Source organism: Ptiloglossa arizonensis, chromosome 2 (genome assembly GCF_051014685.1).
Source record: "Ptiloglossa arizonensis isolate GNS036 chromosome 2, iyPtiAriz1_principal, whole genome shotgun sequence".
NCBI lineage: Eukaryota > Metazoa > Arthropoda > Insecta > Hymenoptera > Colletidae > Ptiloglossa > Ptiloglossa arizonensis.
The window spans coordinates 29327606-29348521 of NC_135049.1; the positions used below are offsets into that span (position 1 = coordinate 29327606).

The 20916-nt window shown below is 38.2% G+C and overlaps 3 protein-coding genes across 23 annotated transcripts in view; 2 read left to right on the top strand and 1 right to left on the bottom strand.

Annotated features, from left to right (window-relative positions):
- Nucleotides 1-241: 241 nt before the first annotated feature.
- Nucleotides 242-15535, top strand: Rdgb (retinal degeneration B). Of its 10 annotated transcripts, XR_012991094.1 has the most exons (22): nt 244-889; nt 2911-3096; nt 4062-4398; nt 4491-4630; nt 4877-4994; nt 5110-5485; nt 5577-5752; nt 6617-6721; nt 6790-6975; nt 7044-7206; nt 7318-7698; nt 7782-8068; nt 8142-8294; nt 8369-8631; nt 8738-8846; nt 8922-9078; nt 9152-9301; nt 9372-9552; nt 9644-9918; nt 10004-10364; nt 10972-11188; nt 12813-12952. XR_012991094.1 is itself a non-coding variant. In XM_076304454.1 (21 exons), exons 2-21 carry the CDS (start codon nt 3019-3021, stop codon nt 12955-12957), a joined length of 3801 nt encoding a protein of 1266 aa, XP_076160569.1. In that variant the 5' UTR covers nt 242-889; nt 2911-3018; the 3' UTR covers nt 12958-15535. The 10 variants fall into 10 exon arrangements, 7 of the variants coding, with proteins under 7 accessions (XP_076160569.1, XP_076160563.1, XP_076160564.1 ...); XM_076304454.1 differs by lacking the exons at nt 10004-10364; nt 10972-11188 and adding an exon at nt 6066-6095 and having other exon boundaries at nt 242-889; nt 12822-15535; XR_012991092.1 differs by lacking the exon at nt 10004-10364 and having other exon boundaries at nt 243-889.
- A 628-nt stretch (nt 15536-16163) lies between these two features.
- On the top strand, nt 16164-17381 carry LOC143154897 (RIP-like protein). The gene is made up of 3 exons (XM_076326962.1): nt 16164-16366; nt 16484-16721; nt 16812-17381. The coding sequence occupies exons 1-3, from the start codon at nt 16238-16240 to the stop codon at nt 17144-17146; spliced, it is 702 nt and encodes a 233-aa protein (XP_076183077.1). The 5' UTR covers nt 16164-16237; the 3' UTR covers nt 17147-17381.
- An 831-nt stretch (nt 17382-18212) lies between these two features.
- Nucleotides 18213-20916, bottom strand: part of Mondo (MLX interacting protein mondo) — a 28558-nt gene continuing 25854 nt past the window's right edge. For all 12 annotated transcript variants that reach the window (XM_076326955.1, XM_076326958.1, XM_076326951.1 and 9 more), the window contains 4 exons: nt 19766-20229; nt 19554-19677; nt 19341-19470; nt 18213-19258 (listed from right to left, as the gene is read on the bottom strand). In XM_076326955.1, the coding sequence (XP_076183070.1) occupies nt 19137-19258; nt 19341-19470; nt 19554-19677; nt 19766-20229 (840 nt within the window). In that variant the 3' untranslated portion in view covers nt 18213-19136. The remainder of the gene's footprint in view (nt 19259-19340; nt 19471-19553; nt 19678-19765; nt 20230-20916) is intronic.

The following is a 20916-nucleotide window of genomic DNA, read 5'->3' on the forward strand; positions in this document are numbered from 1 at the left end:
TTACGATATTTCCATCGTGTAAAATTCTATAGGTTAAGTTGCGGTGGGAAATCGAATATCGGGGCATAATGCGTTTCCTTCGTTCAGGATGCCTCTAGGGAGACCCTAAGGCGCGCACCAGTATTTCACGGCACTGTATCCGGAACGCCGGGCCGCGGGGGCGACAGGGGGCGCTCCGATTGGTCCAGCTCGATTTCGTGGGTTCGAGAAGTCGCGCGTGCCAACGGGCCCGCCAATCGGAGCGCCCTCCGGCCCGTCAGTCGGTGGCCGCGCGTTGCCGACGTAACGTCGTGACGTTTTTGTGTTGCACTTTACCCTCCCACGACGAATGTTCGAACGTCTTCTTTTTAGCGTGCATCCTTAACAATCTCGCTGACAGGAACCGCAGAATATTATTTTAGCTTTGTTTCGCTTCGTTCGGTCGCTGTCAGGTTCTCCTCTTTGCTCGACAGCGGAACCGAGTACTATTTCGTAACCGTATACCATGCGCCCCGACATTCATACATGGAAATTCGAATAGTGTGACAGTGCAAAGTACGTGTAAAAAGTCACGCATAAGTGTCTACTTTGCGAACGGAGCAGTGACACGTTCCGTGTACGGAACGTTTGATCCAAAAACCGATCGAGAAACGTCGTTCGAGATACGTACAGTCGATGTCTATATCATCGTTCGTAACGTCTTTGTCGACTAGAACGCTTGCCGGTCTTCCGTGAATCGAAGTGTACCGAGCTGTCGCGGCTTCCCGCGATTTATCTATACGCGCGAAAGGTGTGGCGCGAAAAGTACGGTGCATCAGTGAGAGGAAGTAGAACGAGCAATCGTCTCGTCTCACCGACCACCAATTTGCCCTATTTCCGTGATGCTCAAGGTTAAGGAAACCCCTTACTCGTAAGTACGTCGATGAGGCGTCGAACGTGTTTTTACGTGTCTCGCAGTTTTATAATTAAGATGTAGTAGACTCAGCCGGTGTCAAACTGTTGGAAATCTGTCAGCTGAGTTCGTCGAAAACGATTGGTCCAATCTGACAGGTTGAGGCCCAATCGCTGACGGTGATTCAAGCGTTAGAACGGACTATTGAATACGAAGCAGTTTTCATGTGCAACGACAATGTTCGAGAACGGGGGAAATGTCAAAAAATTTCAATGGAAATTAAGTTTAAAATTAGGTTTCGAATAAAATGCTCGAATAAAAGCTCGAATAAATGCTTTTATCCGTACTCAGTTTATAAATAAGCATATATTTATGGCTGGATCCGTTGACAGTAGTTCGTTCCAGTGCGTGCTTGTTTAAATACTTCCAGTGTAAATTAGGTTCGCTCTGAGTTGTAAATTCTACCGTCAGATCTGTAATGCGATCTCGCGTTAAGTTTTTTTTCTCTTTTTTGTTTCACTCGGTGGTATGAAACTGTGTATAATCGATGAACGAGTTTTTTTATCGATACAATTTATTCGAGGAATAGATCGTAATTATAACTTTCCCGCTAAAACTAACAATTTAACGAGCAACGTGACAACCAACGTAGTACAGGTGGGTATAAATAAACGTCTTACGTAACATTTTGTTTATTGCTCCTTCGCAGTCCCAAGGAATCCGTATTCCGTTTTCGTGAGGCCGCCCCATTAACATTCATAGTTCATGAATGTCTTATAGCTTCGTGCGAAACCCAATATCTGCGTGACTATTTATCAATAGGTACACGCGTAATACATCTTAATGGGACAGATAAACGCCAAATGAAATTAATTAACACGCGACCCAAGAAAATGGCTAAAATACGATTTTCTCCCCGTAACCCTACTATTTCTCGTTATTTTAATATAGAACCACATCCGCAGGAAAAAGTAGAGCACTCGACTTTCATTAGATATAAGGTTGTTAACGGAAAATTTCTCGCGGTTTCGCGATCTTCAAAGAGTAAAAGTGCACGAGCAACAGTTGCATTTAACGTTAGAGCACTTTTGAACAATTTCGTTAATCACAATGTTACATCTCCTCGAATTTGTAACTTGTTCGATAAAATCGTTTGAAATCTGAATCTTTTAAAAACTGATGAAAAATATATCCAGAACCATAGGAAAACGACAAATTTATCAATTTTCTTTTTCAAATACGAAATTATGTCCGCTCAAAACCTTGCACCAGATCGCAAAGCTTTCGTGTTGAATTATTTACATACTTTTTACGCGAAAAGAATTTTCGAAACTTACATACATTTTACAGACGTAATATATATATATATATATATATATATATATATATATATATATATATTTAACAAACGTAAAAAAAAATGCTTATTTTATACATTTGCAAGCTCACTGGAGTAAACCGGAGCAAACTTAGTTCTCCTTGGTGAGAACCGTCAAGTGTCGTTCACGAAGTTCAATTTGTCAATATTAAAAATACCGCTTAAATCGATCGAGACATTGTTAATAATGCCCAATGAGACTGACCCCGAGCGGGGATTTGCACAGAGATACACATTACCGACCACTGCGATTCGGCATTTGACGTGCTTCAATTAGAGACTGAGAAAATTAGTTAGTCGGTGCTTAAGAAGGTCTCGAGTCCCTAATGGGACGAGAAAACCACCGATAGCAAACGATACGCGTTCGCGATACATCAATTTGAATCGAATATCTGACGGATCGAACGGTAGATAGAAACTCGCACGAATCGGTTTTGCGTTACGATACATTCCCAACGGCTGATAACGCGCGACATTCGAGGCGAAAGTTGATCGGATCGCTGGGACGAGCGATTCCGAGTAACATCGATCGTCGTCCCGGGGGAAATCTTGATAATGTAGTTTCCATCCACCGTTTGCAACGTTTCTTTGTACGCTCTAATGGTTTCTCGATGTTTCTTTCTTTTTTCGTTTCTTTTTTTTAAACTTTTTCTCTTTCAAGGACCGTGTCTACGTTACCATGAAGTTGAACGACACAGAAGAAACGGCAATCTTCGAACGACGAGCGTCTTTCACGAGGGCTGGTAGAGGATAAACAAATATCGGCAAAATGTTGATAAAAGAGTATCGAATACCGCTGCCTCTCACCGTCGAGGAATACAGAATCGCTCAGCTTTATATGATTGCGGTAATTGTCTGAGAAATTGTACGCACAATCGTTGCACAACCGTTTATCAACAATTAGAGGATCACGTTTCGGTACCGGGGGCGATTAAGCGGAATCGGTGTAACAATGTGTACTTAACGCGTTCATCGCGAAGATCGACGTTCCGCTGGAGATACAACGAGTGTTGAAAAATATATTCTATCGACACCACCGGGGTGACAATTCTTATCGGGTTCTTTGAACATTGGTCGAAAATTTAGATCGCCCTGTCACGCGGACGCGGTATCGATTGCACCGAGTTCTGTACAGTTCGTGCATTGTTTTCTCTTATTTTATACGAAAGCTATCGACGCGAAATTCGTCCGTTTATTTCTGTATCAACGCAAGAGGAGAATTGTAAATTCCATTTGAAAACGTTTCCGTCCGATAGAGAGCCGTTACGTACCGTGAAGCAAAAAGAGATCAGTTTTCGGTAAATATCATGGGTCACCCCACACTGGGTTTAATTACACCGATTGGTCCAATCAGTATAGCACGTTCCAGGTCTTAAAGTATCGGATACCTTACTCGAGGCAGCCATTTGAGTAAACGACCCCTCTAATTACCTTGATCGGTGGCAGCGAACGATTCTATCACATGGTGTTAATTAAACCTATTTAACGATAAATAGTTAATTAGTTTCTTCCGTGGAACGTATCGAGTCTTAAAATTTAAACGAATCGCCTAACGACCTGGCAAATAGGCAATTAAAAACGCGTTAATAACTACGTTGCTCCGCCTCGGGCCGGGTATCCGATACCGACTTTAAAACGTGATCGCGAAACGATTACTAAACGATCGTTCTCGATCGCCAACGGTGCTGTATTATCGTTCAAATTCGATCTTTGCGAACAACTTGAACGATCCCTGGACTCGGTGGCATATCCGTTGCAATATCACGATGTTTCTTTAAATTATATTATGCTTTATGTATGTATCGTTTGCAGAAAAAATCCCGCGTAGAGAGCCAAGGAGCAGGTAGCGGTGTTGAGATCATAGTGAACGAACCTTACACCAACGGACCAGGTGAAAATGGACAGTACACACACAAGCTATACCACGTGGGCCGTCATCTCCCGGAATGGTTCAAAAGTTTGATACCGAGATCGGCGTTGATCGTCAAGGAGGAAGCATGGAACTCTTATCCCTACACGAAGACACGTTACACGACACCCTTCATCGAGAAATTCTCCATCGAGATAGAAACGTATTATTTCCCCGATAACGGTTTCCAAGAGAACGTGTTCAAGCTGAGCGGTAGCGATCTCAGAAACAGAATCGTCGGTAGGCGTCCTCTGTCCTGTAGCTTCTTCTTCGTACGATGTAACGACATTGAAGTCCTGTAATACTTTATCGGTTACGTAATTGGTTTTCAGACGTGATCGACATCGTCAAGGACCAGCATCTGGGCGAGTACGTGAAAGACGAAGACCCGAAGTTGTACGTGTCCCAGAAAAGCGGCAGAGGACCTCTCAACGAAACATGGCTGGAGGATTACTGGGCCGACGTGAAAGTAGTAGGGTTCTTTCTCACGTTTGTTTAAGCGATACTCCCCTTGGTTATCTAAATGTAACACCGTAGTCTTAAGGCTAATTTTGAACTCGATACAATTGTAACGCTCTACGTGTTATTGGACGGCCAATTTGTCAACATGTGGATACACAGAAAACCTTTCCAAGTCATTGGAAGCTATTGTTTCCAACGGTTAATGGCAGTTAGGTATTGATAGTCGATACAGATACAATACGATTCTATTGTTTAGGCCAAACAACAACCGACACCGAGCGGAAAGTCGTTGATGTGCGCTTACAAACTATGTCGCGTAGAATTCCGTTACTGGGGCCTGCAAACAAAATTGGAGAAGTTTATACACGATACAGGTTGGTACTGGGCGTATACGTATCCGTTTGTTGCTCATTCGTTGTGGGTTATATTGTATACAACGCGTTATCTTCTGTTTTTGCGCGAGATGTAACGTAACACGATCAATTTCAGCGTTACGAAAAACCATGTTGCGTGCGCACACGCAAGCTTGGGCCTGGCAGGACGAATGGATCGGTTTGACCATGGAGGACATCCGAGAAATCGAACGACAAACTCAGCTGGCCCTTCAACGAAGAATGGGGGCCGTCGAGGGCGCCGAAGAAGCCGTCGAGGAGAACCAAGATGCATCTCCTACCAGTGCGTCTCCTCAGGAATCGGACGTTGCCATGACCTTGGCCGCAACACTTGGAAGCATCGAGAAGAACGAGGATCTCCAGAGTCCACCGAGCGTGAGGAAGTCGTCCGATATACCTGTGATGAACACGACAGCCAGCTCCGAAGGTGAACCGAGCCCCGAGGATTCGCCCACCGAAGTACCAGAACCTAGGTAAAAGTGGAAGTAAAATCAGGAATCATATCGCTTCGATGGAACTCGATTTTGGTTTGTATTGTATTCACAGCGCTCGAATCTGTTACAGAACTGCTCCTCCAGAGGAGAAAATTGATACCAGGAAAGGATGGAAGAAGAATAAGGCAGCGGTGCACTCACCTTGTTCGAATAAGAGTTTCGATATACAGATGGCGAATTGGCGTATGGAAAGTATCGTTAGAGAATCTGAATCGGGTAGCGAGGACGAGTACTTCGATTGCCAAGGTAAAAACGCTAATTTACTTTGATCAGCATGACGAGATTTCTTTCCAAGGTTCTACATTTGTAAAAGTAACATTTGGCTTATGAAATCGAACGATAAAGCAGATGCATCAGCGAATTTCTCGGACGGTGCGTCTTTTATTTTCGCGTCGGGATGTTCGGTCGGATCTAGTAAAATTGGACGAGTAAATTAAACGAGTTTGTTCAGAAATTCGCACTCTGCGAGTAGAAAATACAGCATGAGCCAGGTATTGATATTTTCTATTTGTTTTATGTGTACCCTCTCTGTTTTTTTATGTCGCATTCCACACTGCAGCTGGGTTCATTATACCTATTATACGCGAAGGTAGGACACGTAGATGAATTCTTAGAACTACAAACATTTTAAAGCGTTCGTTGGAAGATATATTATTCCAAGGAAAGATCAACATTCACACTAGTGTTAGTATTATTTACATAAATTTCCAAACATTGGATGATTGCATTCCTGCCTTTGTAGAGAAATGAAAACAAACTTATTTGCTTAGCGAGAATCATACCTACGGAAAGTCTGATGAATTGTATCATAGACGGACTACGGTACATAACATTGAGCATGGAAATTCTAAAAATAATTTGTAACAGCATGAAACAGCATGGCTATACAGATTTCAAAAGCAACAGATCTTCTCTATAGTTAAATACTTGAATTTACTGTAGCGTGACACTGTAAGACTCCTTTCTATTTTCTGCTTCTTGTAACGTCCATTCTAATCTGAGAGGGGAAGCATCCTGATTTGTGTTCTTCTATTTCCTGTCCTAACACGTGTCACAAACGTTATAAAAAGGCACGATGCATAAGCAATGTTAAAATTTCTGATTGCACAGAGAGCTTTGGAGATAACACTTCATTAGCTAAATGGAGTTCTTTGGATCTTCTAGCAGAAGAGGAGGACAATACGTTCACTTCGCCCACCACTGCGGACAAAGAAGGTAAACAACGATCGATGAATATTAAATTTATAATTATCGTTACGAGTGATGTAAATACGTACTTGCAGACGACACAATATTCTCACCTACGTATCTTCAACGAATGGCTTGTGAACGTAGCAGTAAAAGATTGCAAATCTCTACATCGGCCAGCATCGATGCCTCGTGTCCAGCTTCACCTCAACATTCTCCGACTCATCAACCCTGCAAAACTACCGTGCTTCTTATTGCGATGCATGCTGGAAGCGTGTTAGGTAATTCATAAAAGTTTGGACAATAGTGTGTTGCTCGACTTGCCTTACATTATAATTGAATATTTTAGATGCCAATTCTGACTTAACTGCTAAAAAATCAGACATTACAACTTTCAAAGGAGCATTCGAATCGGTCATGAGACAACACTATCCCAGTATGGTCGGACATGTCGCTATTAAGTTTGTTTCGTGTCCTTCTATCTGTACCGAAGGTCTAGGTATTTTATCCAGGTAAAGCTTAATCGGCCAAGTCAAAGAAATAACTTTCTCAATCTTTTATGTACTTTTATCCATTGTTCCTTTCAATCTCAATTGATGGAGATCCGATACATTCTTTTTCAGTTTAAGTCCATACAGTTTCGACGTATCACCTTCCTCTATGGATGCTCCTCAGGTGACACACGATACTATCCCAATTGGTGCAATACCATTGTTCGCTAGTTCCACTCCCGAGTATCAGGATGCCGTCTCGCGAGTCATAGTTGGAGCAAATCAAATCTACCACGAGTTCATTAAAAGCGAAGAGGGTCGAGGTTTTACGGGGCAGATTTGCTTGGTTGGAGATTCAGTAGGAGCAATTTTAACATACGACGCTTTGTGTAGATCATCTCACTCTAGACATAATAGTGAAAACAATATTTTGAGTAATCAAGGTGTTGAGAATAACGAAGACGGTAAACATTTAGCTGCACCTTCTCCTAGAAGAAAATCTTCTAGTACAAGGTGAAGAATTGTTTATTAATATATATTTAACGAAAATACGAAACTTTACGATGAGATTAATGTACTGTATTTTTTTTATCCAGTGATAGTCAACAGCATACTAAATTGGACTTTGAAGTTGGAGAATTTTTTATGTTCGGCAGTCCACTTGCTTTAGTTCTGGCGTATAGAAAAATTTCTTCGGGCGGTGATAAAAATAGTAATATAAAAAGGCCGTTTGTAAATCAGGTGTATAACTTATTCCATCCTACTGATCCTGTAGCTGCTAGGCTAGAGCCACTGATCTCTGCGAGATTTTCTCTCCTTGCACCCGTTAACGTGGCTCGATATCAAAAGTATCCACTTGGGAATGGGCAGCCGTACCATTTGTGTATGTAACATTTGTTACAGATTAAGTTATATGCAGAAAATTATGAAAATTATAATGGACGTATTAATTTCAGTGGAAGCAATTCAGACAAATCCACAATTATTTACCGATGGTCTAAACATTTCAAACATGTCAATCTCTCACTTAAGGCGGCTGTCCGATATATCGATTCACAGTACTATGTCCGGTATGGTTGAAAATGTTCCTTTACAAATAGTATCTAATTGTAAGTTAAACGCGAATGCTTGTATTTCGTGATAATACCGGGATCATTCTTTCATTTTGAGTAACTTGTTCCAGTAACGCAAAAATGGTGGGGCACAAAGAGATTGGACTATGCGCTCTACTGTCCGGAGGGTTTAGCGAATTTTCCTACGAACGCTTTACCTCATCTTTTTCATGCTAGTTATTGGGAATCATCCGACGTGATTGCATTCATTGTACGACAGTTAGGCAGATTCGACTTACCAATACTCAGCAACGAGGAGAAGGAATTAACTTGTTTCCGTCCAGGTCAACCTAGAGAAAAGTGGAATAAGAAACGTACTTCTGTTAAGTTAAAGGTAATTAATCCTTAATGACGAAATAAGTATTATAAATTTTCACATTTCCCCAAGTTTTGAAAATAATTACAATGTTCAAACAACTTAAAATCTCTTTGAACTGCAGAATGTGGCTGCCAATCATAGAGCAAATGATGTAATTGTCAGAGAAGGAGCACCACAAGTGTTGGTAGCTAGATTTATGTATAGTCCAATTGACGTTATCGCTTTAACAGGTATGTTACACACATATAATTCCATGTAAACCATGTACTTTGTATGTACTTTATTGGTATAATTCATTTTTACAGGTGAGAAGGTAGACATTCACATTATGAAAGATGCTCCTGGTGGAGAATGGACGTACTTATCGACCGAAGTAACTGATAAGAATGGTAGAATAACATATAAAATACCTGACGACAAAGCATTGAGCTATGGACTTTATCCAGTTAAAATGATCGTTAGGTAATACCATTGATCAGTAAATAAAAAAAGAGTATTATGACGATGTAGCTAAAATTGAATTATCGCCTTTCAGGGGCGATCATACATCTGTAGACTTTTTATTGACTGTGATTCCACCAAAAACAGAGTGTGTGGTATTTAGCATAGATGGTTCGTTCACGGCAAGTATGTCTGTTAGCGGGAAAGATCCGAAGGTTAGAGCAGGAGCTGTTGACGTTGTCAGGTATATTTTGAGTTACTATAATAAATTTCCTTTTGCTTATAATTCGCTGATTTAAACGTGTTCCGTTCAGACACTGGCAAGAACTGGGTTATTTAATTATTTATATTACCGCGAGGCCTGACATGCAACAGCAGAAAGTTGTTTCCTGGTTGTCTCAACATAACTTCCCTCATGGTCTTGTATCCTTTGCGGACGGTTTTTCAACGGATCCACTCAGTCATAAAGCTGCGTACTTAAATAAACTCGTCCAGGTGATTGATCATCCAAGAATACCCTTGTCTTGGTTCCTACGTAACATCAGTTTACAACGATATTAAAATAATAATTTCTTTTCTTTTTTAGGAGCACGGTGTAATAATTCACCACGCATATGGCAGTAGCAAAGATATTAGTGTTTACACCGCAATTAATCTTCAGCCAAATCAAATTTTCATCATCGGAAAAGTGCCAAAGAAGCACCACGCTCTTGCGACGATTCTCCATGACGGTTATGCCGCTCATTTAACGACGCTACAGGCGCATGGAGGTTCGAGGCCTGCTCAGGGTAATGCGCGCATGGTGATCCCGAGATATCAGTTTGGTTTACCCGGACAAAATGCTTCTCTACGGCGGAGAAGGTAAGCCATTTATCCCTTCAATACACTCGATGTGGATATTATGTTTTATCAGCTTAAACTTTGCCGTGATGTGGGAATTTTTAAGGTAATAATTCATTCGATCCTTGCTATCCTCGACGTTCAGATGTTTCGGTCGCTGCAGAACGATGGAGGAGTCATGCGTGTGCGATAAATGTTGTCTCCTAGAAAGAAGACACGCAGAGCGGGCGTAAGGCATTTCGGAGATTAATCAAAAACTCTATTGTCTGTACATAGATAACGCTGTATTTTTATAGCTGGGCATACTGTGATATCAGTATGAAAATTTCAATGCGAAAGTAGTTGTTTCAGAGGTAATCAATGATGGTGCGATCTTCGTATTCGAATCGCGCCCGAATCAATGTTAACTAAAACCCATGTATGTCGAGAGATTTCTCTAAAAAACAATCGTAGACTACGAAAACAAGGTACATAAACCACGAATAATCTAAGTAGTCTTGGCATGGTATAATCCATAAGAATCTCGACAAACGATATAGACCAACGAATATCTTTGAAAGCTCTTCTCTTATTCGTGACGAGTAACATCAGGTATCTCTTAGTCTATGTCGTATGTTCAGATATAGGAATCATCCTTACACGATATCCGCTGTATGTGTATACAGTAATAATACGGCAGTGATTTCGCGGCAACGTTCAGTTTGAATTGGAAAAGATTTCTGTAGTTACATCTAGCACACACCTCTATAAATAATCTATGTATAATATTTTCATCCATGTTGGTATATATATCATCCTCATTCTACCCTCTTCTTCCGCTTTTTGCGTTAGAATAACGCTGCGTTTTCAGATAGAAAGATAGTATTTTGATAAGTTCTGTTTTAATAGTAATCTTAGGCGTGTATATGTCCTTAATGTTTCACGTTGGATCAACGTAAATTCTCATTTTCCAATGTTGGAGTGAGCTTTGTAACAATCAATTTTTCTCTATTTCTAATACGTTTCTTCACTTCCTTTAGCCATTTGTCAAGTGGTTTGAACAGTGTTTAAAGTTTATCAGTTTCTTCATTACAGGTACCTGTTATGAAGATATGTCTAGTCATGCGGCGTAGTCAATATCGTGCTCTCGACAAGAGCCGCCGCCATTCTACGCTCAAACTTAATGTTTTATCTATCAACCATACATATGTCCAGAATTTGTGGTTAATCAACATGTGTGTCTAGATGTACAGAGACTAAACAGTTTTTTCGTTACCTCCTGAAATGATCTGATCTCACTTTAGCGACCAAGGTAATCCAGAGCTCCTTATCGCTTGAAATCTGTTAGGTGGAATGTTTGTGTTATATACAATATTATGCTAGATCCACCACCGACAGACAAAGCATTTTTTCTTAAACGGACTCAGTGTTTTCTGTTCATTTTAAATCCAATGTTATTTGGTAATTAAATTATTTATTAGCATTTGGATCTTTTAACGCGTCACCTGCATTTCAGTTCGGTGGTAGGTTGGGCTAAGACATCTGCTTGTACAAGAGACTAATAGCACGATTGAATATATAATAGAACAAAAGCTCTGACACGATGCACGATTATACATGTGAATGCTGTTTTAAAAACACAACAACTCATGGACATAAGTTGTACCACAGAATCAGAAAGAGTTGACAGCTACTTTCACAAAATCACGCGTTCTACAATTGTCTTTCAATATGCTTCTGACACAATATTTAAGTATCTTTCTCTAGCTATGTATTGAATCCCTGCAGATGAAGCGGATGTGCAGATCCTATAGTAATTGAAGCCATTTTTACATGCTCAGAATACTATTTCATGTTTCATTGTACTATTCTTTGTATTTGCACAACTTCCATTGTAGAGGCTCTATCACAGGAAATTTCTAACGACATATGAAAATAAAATGGTAAATTCTTTATTCATTGAATGCCTAAGATCCTTATCACAATGGAAGATGTACTTGGACACATACATTTATTTATTCATTTAAGGAATGAACCAATAATCCACTCTGCTACGCTGTCATTGCAGACGGGACAGCCGTTCGTCTTCATCATCATTCATTCATCTGTGCTTCTTACTCACAGGGATGTTACATTTATATCACGCTTTCAGTATAAACATCCATACACGTCGCTAGCTCTACTATGCTGTTAGTCCATGTCCTCATCTGCTTCTACAACTGGCGGTCGACACTCGTCAAATAGATCGATGCGGTATACTTGTTCACAATTTTACTACAGTTCAATAACGTTTAAGAGATTCTTCAGTGGAACATATAGATTTTAGATTTAGCATCTTAGATAGTAGTCGAATCTAATTATGTACAGGGTAATGTTTCGTGAAAAATAACTGGGGACAATTTACGATCGAAATTAGCAAGATGGAGCAGGGATCACTGCAGAATTGTTAAGTAAACAACTTAATGGAACCCTGATTCAATAGGGAAAACATTAACTGGACGTTTTATTCTATTCAACACTGGGAACTTGAACGTCCGATTCAATTTCCTAGTGTGGTTTGCGGAGAAACATCTACACGTCAAAAGCAACAGTAACTTCGATTCTTTAGGCATGATTCATACTAACCCTGCAGCTGATATTGAATCAGACATGTTTGACGCTTATCCTGTTTGCCAGTTTAACAATATTATTGTATTTTTAACATTGGAGGGTGTTTAAGGAAATACATTGCTTGGAACAATTAGAGGATTCTGTCCTCTGTATTTTGTGTACAGTATGAACAGTTTTAGTAATATTGATCCTATGATTAGTCCGAGCAATGTAGTAAACCGATGACCCAGAGTGACTAGCAGTATGTTTTTGTATGCACTAACGCATAAAATTTTAAAACGCCCGAGTTTCTTTGTCACCTGTTTACTGATATCAACGAATTATAGCTCTTTCAGGCTGGCCAAGCGTGCAATATCACAACCCATCCCGAGCAAGATGGCGTTGCCCTTGGAGCGATCAACGAGCGTTGGTCCATCAATTGCGCCGCAGACCGGGCCAGCCACCAGAACCACGGCACCGGAGAAACTCTGACGATTCGCACGCTGCCGGTCATTCTTTGAATCCCGGCAGTGAACAATCATCACGAATCGCGAAGATCGCAAGGATAGTTTAAACACACAGCCAAGCAAGAGAAGAAGTTCTCGTACGTTCCGATCGACGCGTGCTCAACGATCTAAAGAAGATGATTCTACTTTGTTACTCCACTTTTATATCCTCTCTGTATACCTGTAAAGTTTACGCCGTGGGCGTCGCTCGTGACGATCCGCGTGTACAAAGCGCGAAATCATACAGAACTCCCTCGAGAAGGATCTCTCCGATCGAAAAACGACTCGAACGTACGAGGATTTCCACTTACGTGCGAAGACGATCGAACAATGACGTCGTATCGACAAATACGCGGTTGCGTTTAACTTTTCTATCGGCGTGACCAGAGCTTTTTTTCTAGCGACTTACCGAACACTCTTTGCAACAAGAGTTTCAAAAATTCCATACCAGTGATGCAGTAGCGTCTTTCGCGAAGTGATCGAACATGATCAAAATTTTTGATAAAATAGTCGGAGGATAAAGTGTCTAGTTCCTACTGTGAATGACGAATAAAAGAAAGCACGATATTCCCTAGAAAAAGAGCACTGTTTTTAGAGTTTCGTTTCCGTGTGTACCCCTCGATCGATTTCACGAGCCTATCGAGTGGACAGAATGTGTATGTACAATCATCTTTTACCATAGTTGAACCACACCACTCTGTTTGTAGTTAAGACATGAAAAAATTCGTTGAAATTGTTACCTGAATCCCTTCGTTGTTATCGAGGTGAAACTGACATTAATCGTGACATTAACTGTTAGTGTTAATTAGCCCTTAAGTATTGTTAGTGCTCTGATTTATTGACAAGAGCTATCGGATATGTAATGCATAATGTCGCGCCCAAGTTCCTTCGGTGCTATGTTATTTTCAATGTGCTATTCGTAACGATTTCTAAAGAGAACAAAAGGGAAGGGTATTGCAAAAGTATAACACCGTTTTGTATGTTGTCTATTAAACAGTTTTGAAGGTACGATAGGCATTTCCCGATAAGCGTTGGTACAAAGACACTTCCCTCTTATCGCATAGTTCCGTGTTGTCGTAACTGACAATGTAAATACGAACAAAGTGTACATACGTCGCTACAATGTTCATGGTTAATGGTAGAATATTATTTATTAGTTAGCTACGATCTTCGTCGACGGATATGCTGTCCAGATAATAATAAATGTAACTCCTCTCGCGTGAACAAACGGATAGCTCTGCGGCGAAGGGAGTTGTTAGTTATCGATGCGTTTTATTGACAATTGTGCGCTTAACATTTATCAATTAGATGAACAATTATCGTCCAGCTATCGGTCGAAGTAATATGTCTAATTTTGTAATCGGTAACAATTCGAATTATTGCGTCGCTTATTGTTATGACTAATTATTACGAGATAGTTACTCGGCGCGATAGAAAGCTCAGCGATTCGATCTTGAACCGTTTAAGCAATGATGTCTAAAAAGAAATGCGGGTCAGAAATAATGCGACTTAATTCTTTGAATCTCGCGCCACCATAGATGGAAGATCATTTCTTCTTTTCTTTTCTGAACTGAGTGTTTCGATAGCAGACGAAATTAGATTAATAATTAATTAACTCATTGTTGTACCATCATTGTTCCTTGACTGTTTCAATAATATTGTAGTCGGTCGAAGATCTGCCATCGATCTAGTCCTGGCGTAAAAGAAAAGAAATCATATATTATTACTCAGCGCTGTCTACGCTGTGATGCGATACGCGAAGCAAATTTATTAATATTAACCGAAATACTGACTGTTTGTATCGTTGTAAAGTGGTACGAGCGTAGTTCTGTATACAAATATATGATATACCGTGTAGGTATATATATATGCATACTTCTATCAGAATGTGTCCGTGCACATGTATACACATGTATGTATATAACTGTGTATATGTATGTATAGGGTGTTTGAAATGTGCGTAACTTTTTTGGATCGTCGACGAATTGTTACGACATCATTAAAAAGAATAGAGTTCTAATAAAGCCTTTGTAATGTTTATTCTCAATTCACGGATCTCGAACAATTTTTACAATGTTCTGTTTAATATGTAAAAAATGTTAAAAGTCATTTTTGTGAATATTGAGAAGATTATTTATTGCTAGATAGATTTTCATTTATGTGTCAGACTAACCAGTAAAGTTATTCGCGAAATACCTTATATATGTATGTATACGATGAAGTAAATGTTAAGATATATTATATATTTATTCGTAGACGTGACTGCAAAGATATTTTACTTATACGGATGAACGATTATTATCACTGGTAATAAGAGTTATATTTTTGTTAGCATAACTTAAATGACATGTTGTAATAACTAATCAAGAGTCATTGTTTTATATTATGCGACCTCGCTCTAATGTAACGATTGTTTTATATACCGTTGACTTATGATTTTCTTGATCAGCCTCAGCTGAAAAGGATCTCAGATTTCTAAATAGAACGCCTGGCCGACAAAACTGTATTCCACTTTCTTCATTGGGTATTACAATAAATGATAAATCATTGTCGTTTAAACTAGACTGTGTCAATTATTTCAACCCTTTAAACTATATAAGTATTATAAAAAATTCTTAATTCAAATAAAAAAGATTCATGCATGTCCATTTATTTTACTAAAACTACACATCGTAATACAGATTAGTGTCGTGCGGATGAACCGCTATAAAAAATAAGGTTTAGGCCAGTTTTAATCCATAAGTTTAAGTTAATGGACATTATGTATTTTACACTTAAAACGTGTAAAACTGTTCATATATTAAATATTTACAAATAAAATGGTAAATGAATTCGTATAGACATCTAGCGGTGATTGGATAGAACTACTTTTAAACGTAAATTTAGCGCCGCCGACGGCAAAACGGCCAAGTTTGTAGAGAAATAATTTTTATTTCTGTCAACAGATGGCAAAACATGTATAGTATAATAAGCAGCTGTATGACAAGATCTGCATGTCAGGTAATAGAACAATAGGCGCCATCTATTGACAAAAAAAGAAATTATTTCTCTACAAACTTGGACGTTTTGCCGTTAGGGGCGCAAATTTTACATTTAAAAATAGTTCCATCTATCTTCCATTAGATGGCCACACTATTCCAGTTTCCATAATTATAAATATTTCCTTCGCGGAGCTAAATTTATAACGCCAAATTTACTGCAAAACTATTGGCGCCAAGTGTTCGTTCATTTAAGGTACTTTGTATTTTTGATTTTCAAATTTGAAAATGTTACAGTGTACGGAAGATATGGAAAACATTACGCTAAGCCCAACAATGACGATGAAATTAAAATGTCGAAAGAGCGTAAATAAAATCAGACACGGGTCACCAAAGTTGCAAGAGGTTCTTAGAGAGGTTAGATGTTTAATATTATTTTATGCATTTAACATTGAACATTGAATATTGAACATTTAAAAGCAATAAAATAGTTATGATTCGATATAATATATTAATAATCAAACTCAATTTCAGAGGTGTCGACAAAGAATGCGAGAGAAACGAGCACAGTTATTTAACAGAAGCAGATTTGGTTTAGAAATCAATTCGAAAGATGTACAGGAGAAGTTGACTGAAATTGTGCGTAAAGAATTGAGTAATATTGCTGCTACAAATTTGGATCCAGCTGTGAACCCCTTTTGTCATGTCATCGACAAACCTTTAGATCCAGAAGAAGCATTAGAACTGGAAGGTGAAATACTTAACGAAGAGGGTAGGTTTAAAAATTGTTCATGTCACACATATATTCTGTATAGTAGTACTTTAATAACATGTTCAAAATCTGATTGGGTATTATTTACAGAACAATGGATTTTAGAAGAATATGAAAAGATGTCACAAGAAGAAATTGAATTCTTATCATTATCAGCTGATCCAGCATTTGAAGAAATTTTTTGCCCTATGTGTCAAAAATCTTCTTTAACACAAAATGTAAATCAAATAACATGTAAGTCTTGTACCTTTAGGTTAAACAGTAGTTTAGATTTAAAACAGTTTGGGCATCTATTAAGTAAGTGCGTGAATGCTCATTCTGAAATATGTAACCAGCCACCAGGTTTCTTAGAACTTTCTGAAAAAAATAGTACATGCATTTATTTGGTCTGTGATAAGTGTTCAAGTTTTGCACCATTGGAATAAATTGTACTTCAATTTAAAAACATCAGAAAGAAATAAGCATAACTTTTTGTATTTTTATACGGTTGTTGTTTAACATAAATTGTTACTAGTAATTTATTAACTAACAAAATATTTAACGATACATATAAAAAATTATTGTAAAAGAAACTCATGTAAATGCAAACAAAAATTGACTATGGACATTATGATGTCTGCTAGAATAATGTACTTTTTTTTTTTGAATAAATAATTTCTAATGCCAAATAGCATAGGAAAGTGAGAGGAAATAAATTAAATTTAAATTTTCTTTATGGAAGTAAACATTTGAATAACAATACATGAATTTTTATATGATTATATGATACATATTGTACAAAAAAAACATCCCTTCGTTGATTTGTTTATATTATTTATCACTTATACATACACAATGAAAAATTGTAAGTAAAAGACATCTGTATATTGTAAACATTAATAGAGCAGGCATCTATAAAGTGTAAATGTTTTTACAATTGTTACAGTAAGTAACATACGAAATTTTTGAAGATTGTTCACTGCTTATAACATTCTATTATATACAATTATGTAAAGTTAATAACTCTGTTACAATATCCAGAAGTCTTTTACAGCTTAAGGTCTAATATTTGAACTTTTATAAATGATTTGTACATTATCACATGAAATTTTACATTAAAAATTTCATATTTCATAACATTATTAGTATATAATATACTTTAAATTTGTGAGCAACTCGTTTTTCATCTTCACGCAGTTAACTTTTTGCGATATAAATTTTTTCGTATTTCCAAAGTTATGCTACTATGCAAATGTTAACGGTTGTATATTCATCGCAGAAGGCAAGGTCATAATTGAAAGTATTGTACAATATTTGGTCAAATTTAAACTGCATTTTTCACAGCAAAAGGCATAGTTTTCCGACTCCGCTTTCCTATTACAATACAATTTCATGGCACTAGTTTTAGATACTCTGAAATGTAGTATAAAAAAATTTGAACAATTATTCGCATTGTGTGACGTAAACAATTATTTTATTTGTCAATTTCGGTAAAAGAATATTCAAAGCTGATAGATTTTTCAACATAAAGTTATTTATATTTTGATTATTATAAAAATATGCCGACAATTAATATATCCTCGGGTCCGCAATATATTTTTACAAATGTCTTCGTCTTAAAAGTAGAAAAGAAACATTACTTAATGAGAAATAGAACAATTTCAAGAAACACTAATCCTTTTCTTTTTAACGCAACATACATTTTATAAAATATTAACATTTTAGTCGTTGCCAAGAATGTCATACTTAGTCCAAAACAAGCATAGTAGAACTTTAATGGAATGGTTTGCTCTACATATTTTTCTTTTTTTCCTTTCAAATATTACGTAAACATGTAGGCAAGTACTACAACAAATTCAATGATTCAATGAAAAAAGAACGAACAAATTTGTCACGAAAGTTTCGTTATCGCAATTTGTAGACTTAAACAATTTTTTGTAATGCTGGATGAACGTAAATACGTGATGTGCACAATTATGTAATAAATATAAATGTACTTTCATTTTGTTAATATTCAGTACGAATAATTGCGATAACTCTTATGCAAGAAAAATGTTTTTAAAATCTCAGCGTGTTTTAATTTGTAACAGTCTGTATAGATATATAATATATAATAGTTCATTAAACATCGTTCACAATTAAATTCGTTTACATTTTCCCGCACTTTTTTGTATGGTGTTACGAATCTCGCGATCACAATTTTGACAAGGATACGGGAAAAATTGCACTTAAGTGTTTTCCATTCTTAAACATGATCGTTGCGGAAGGAAACCTGAAAGTCTACTGTAAAAAAAGACCGTATTAGGAAATTCTTTCACGTAAGTTTCTTCTAGAGTGGCTTAAGCTACGGTAACTGTTTTTTTCCTGCTCGTTCGCGATTAAATCTTAAACGTGTATGCAAATACGTTTCACAACGAATTTGCGTAACATAATTGGTCACTGAGTTGATCGTCGCCGTTCCGTACGATTTACTGCTGCGAGTGCTTCTTCGGGCAGGCGACCAGGATCTGATAGAATATCAGTGGCAGTACACAGATACCTTAGGGAGTTCAGAACGGCTAAAAAAAAGGTAATAATTAACAATACAATACACATAAATATGTATAACACAAGTAAACATATTTCGATTTCTTCGTTTACCTGGTCTGAGATCGACGAGCGAGCAATGTTGCTCAACCCATAATATTGTACTTCTGTATAGATCCTCGATACTCGCTGTTGATACCGAAGTGTTGAAAGAAGTCATCAAAGGCTCAAGCAATATACTGAACTAATTATTTTGTTAGGAACCATAAATTGAAATATTTCATGCGTGTTAATAAAAATTCGTCAATAAGTTTTGAAAAAGGATACAATCCAAAATTTCCAATTCTCTCGCGTACGCGTGCGCACATACTCGTCGAACATCTCTTTCATTTTGCTAGTTCTCTGTCTAGAAATCGGAGCACCCGTTGCAGGAAGCATAGATTGACAGTTACTGTAACAATACATTTGGTTTATGTATTAGTACGCAATCATCCAAATGTTAGAATAAAAAATTTTGTTTCTTATGGAACTCCTGTTACCTAATCGATGTATTAAGGCACTCAATTTGATGTCTTAAGCTATCCATTTCCTCCTTCAATTGATTCCTTTCCGCCCTCAGCTGTCTAATGTAATCCGCCCCTTTTTGCAGCATGGCGGCCTTGCTCAGTTTCGGATTTGGATTCTGGCTGAGTTGCGGTATTAGACTGTGTAGCATGTCGAATCCGTTCTTAATGTTATATCTGCGCTTTTGTTCCGCGTGGATGTGCCCAACCCTCCTTTGTTCCTTGTATTGTCCTCGCTCTGGCTCGCCCTTCACGTAGACACGAGTAGGCGACAACGGACTTCCTATACTCATTGGGCTGTGCAAAGGGCTGAGATTCAACGCCTGAGGACTGTGCACGTTGGAACTGTCCTTCGGTGACCCGGGGCTATTTTGTGGCTGATGTGCTTGGGTGTTTGTATTTAATAACATTTGTTGGCTGCTAGAAGACTGTTGCATTGCCTAATATGCAACAGACAGTTAAAGTATTATCGATTACATAAGGCGTAGTTTTATTATTGTCGATATCACCGTTACGTAATTCAATACATATAGAAGACACAAATATCTGTATTCGCTAATGCCCTTCAGAAGATCCCTGTAGTCGGATCAAGTTTAATTGGTCGTTCAAGGCCACTTCACCGATCGTGAATCACGTTATATTCGACCGCCCCACACTTTCACACCGTGTCGTCTTACCTCTTTATCGAGAGACAAAGAGCGAGATGGATAAACAGTGCCATGGGGTAACGTATACCATGGCCTTGAACCGACTGCTGATATCGATTCGACTATACTAGAGGATATCAAGTCAGAGGGGCTTACTCTACAGCTGAACTCTGATTGGATAATTCAAATGTCGCCCTACATTCTGCTTATAGGATAACCTAACCATAACTGCCGATGCTCTGATTGGTCCGCTGATTGGATTAACAATTGCCTCGGACATATTCTTCGTTTTGAAACTCGATTATTTCTGGATACAGTATCCTAGTCTGTTCTTAATTTCCTTTCCTGCGAAAGGGCGAGCAATTAATTAAATATCCGTCTCTCTGACTTGAAACTCTCTAATTGATATTGTACACGATGTTACATTTTTTATGAAACCGCAAATAGGCTACATCATCGAACCGGTTCGAGACACGAAAA

Coding starts and splice junctions, on each gene's coding strand:
- Rdgb (XM_076304454.1), top strand. CDS start 3,019: ATGTTGATAAAAGAGTATCGAATACCGCTGCCTCTCACCGTCGAGGAA. Junction 5,486..5,576: donor ACCGAAGTACCAGAACCTAG/GTAAAAGTGGAA, acceptor AATCTGTTACAG/AACTGCTCCTCCAGAGGAGA. Junction 9,919..12,821: donor GCTTCTCTACGGCGGAGAAG/GTAAGCCATTTA, acceptor TAGCTCTTTCAG/GCTGGCCAAGCGTGCAATAT.
- LOC143154897 (XM_076326962.1), top strand. CDS start 16,238: ATGTTACAGTGTACGGAAGATATGGAAAACATTACGCTAAGCCCAACA. Junction 16,367..16,483: donor TGCAAGAGGTTCTTAGAGAG/GTTAGATGTTTA, acceptor ACTCAATTTCAG/AGGTGTCGACAAAGAATGCG. Junction 16,722..16,811: donor TGAAATACTTAACGAAGAGG/GTAGGTTTAAAA, acceptor TATTATTTACAG/AACAATGGATTTTAGAAGAA.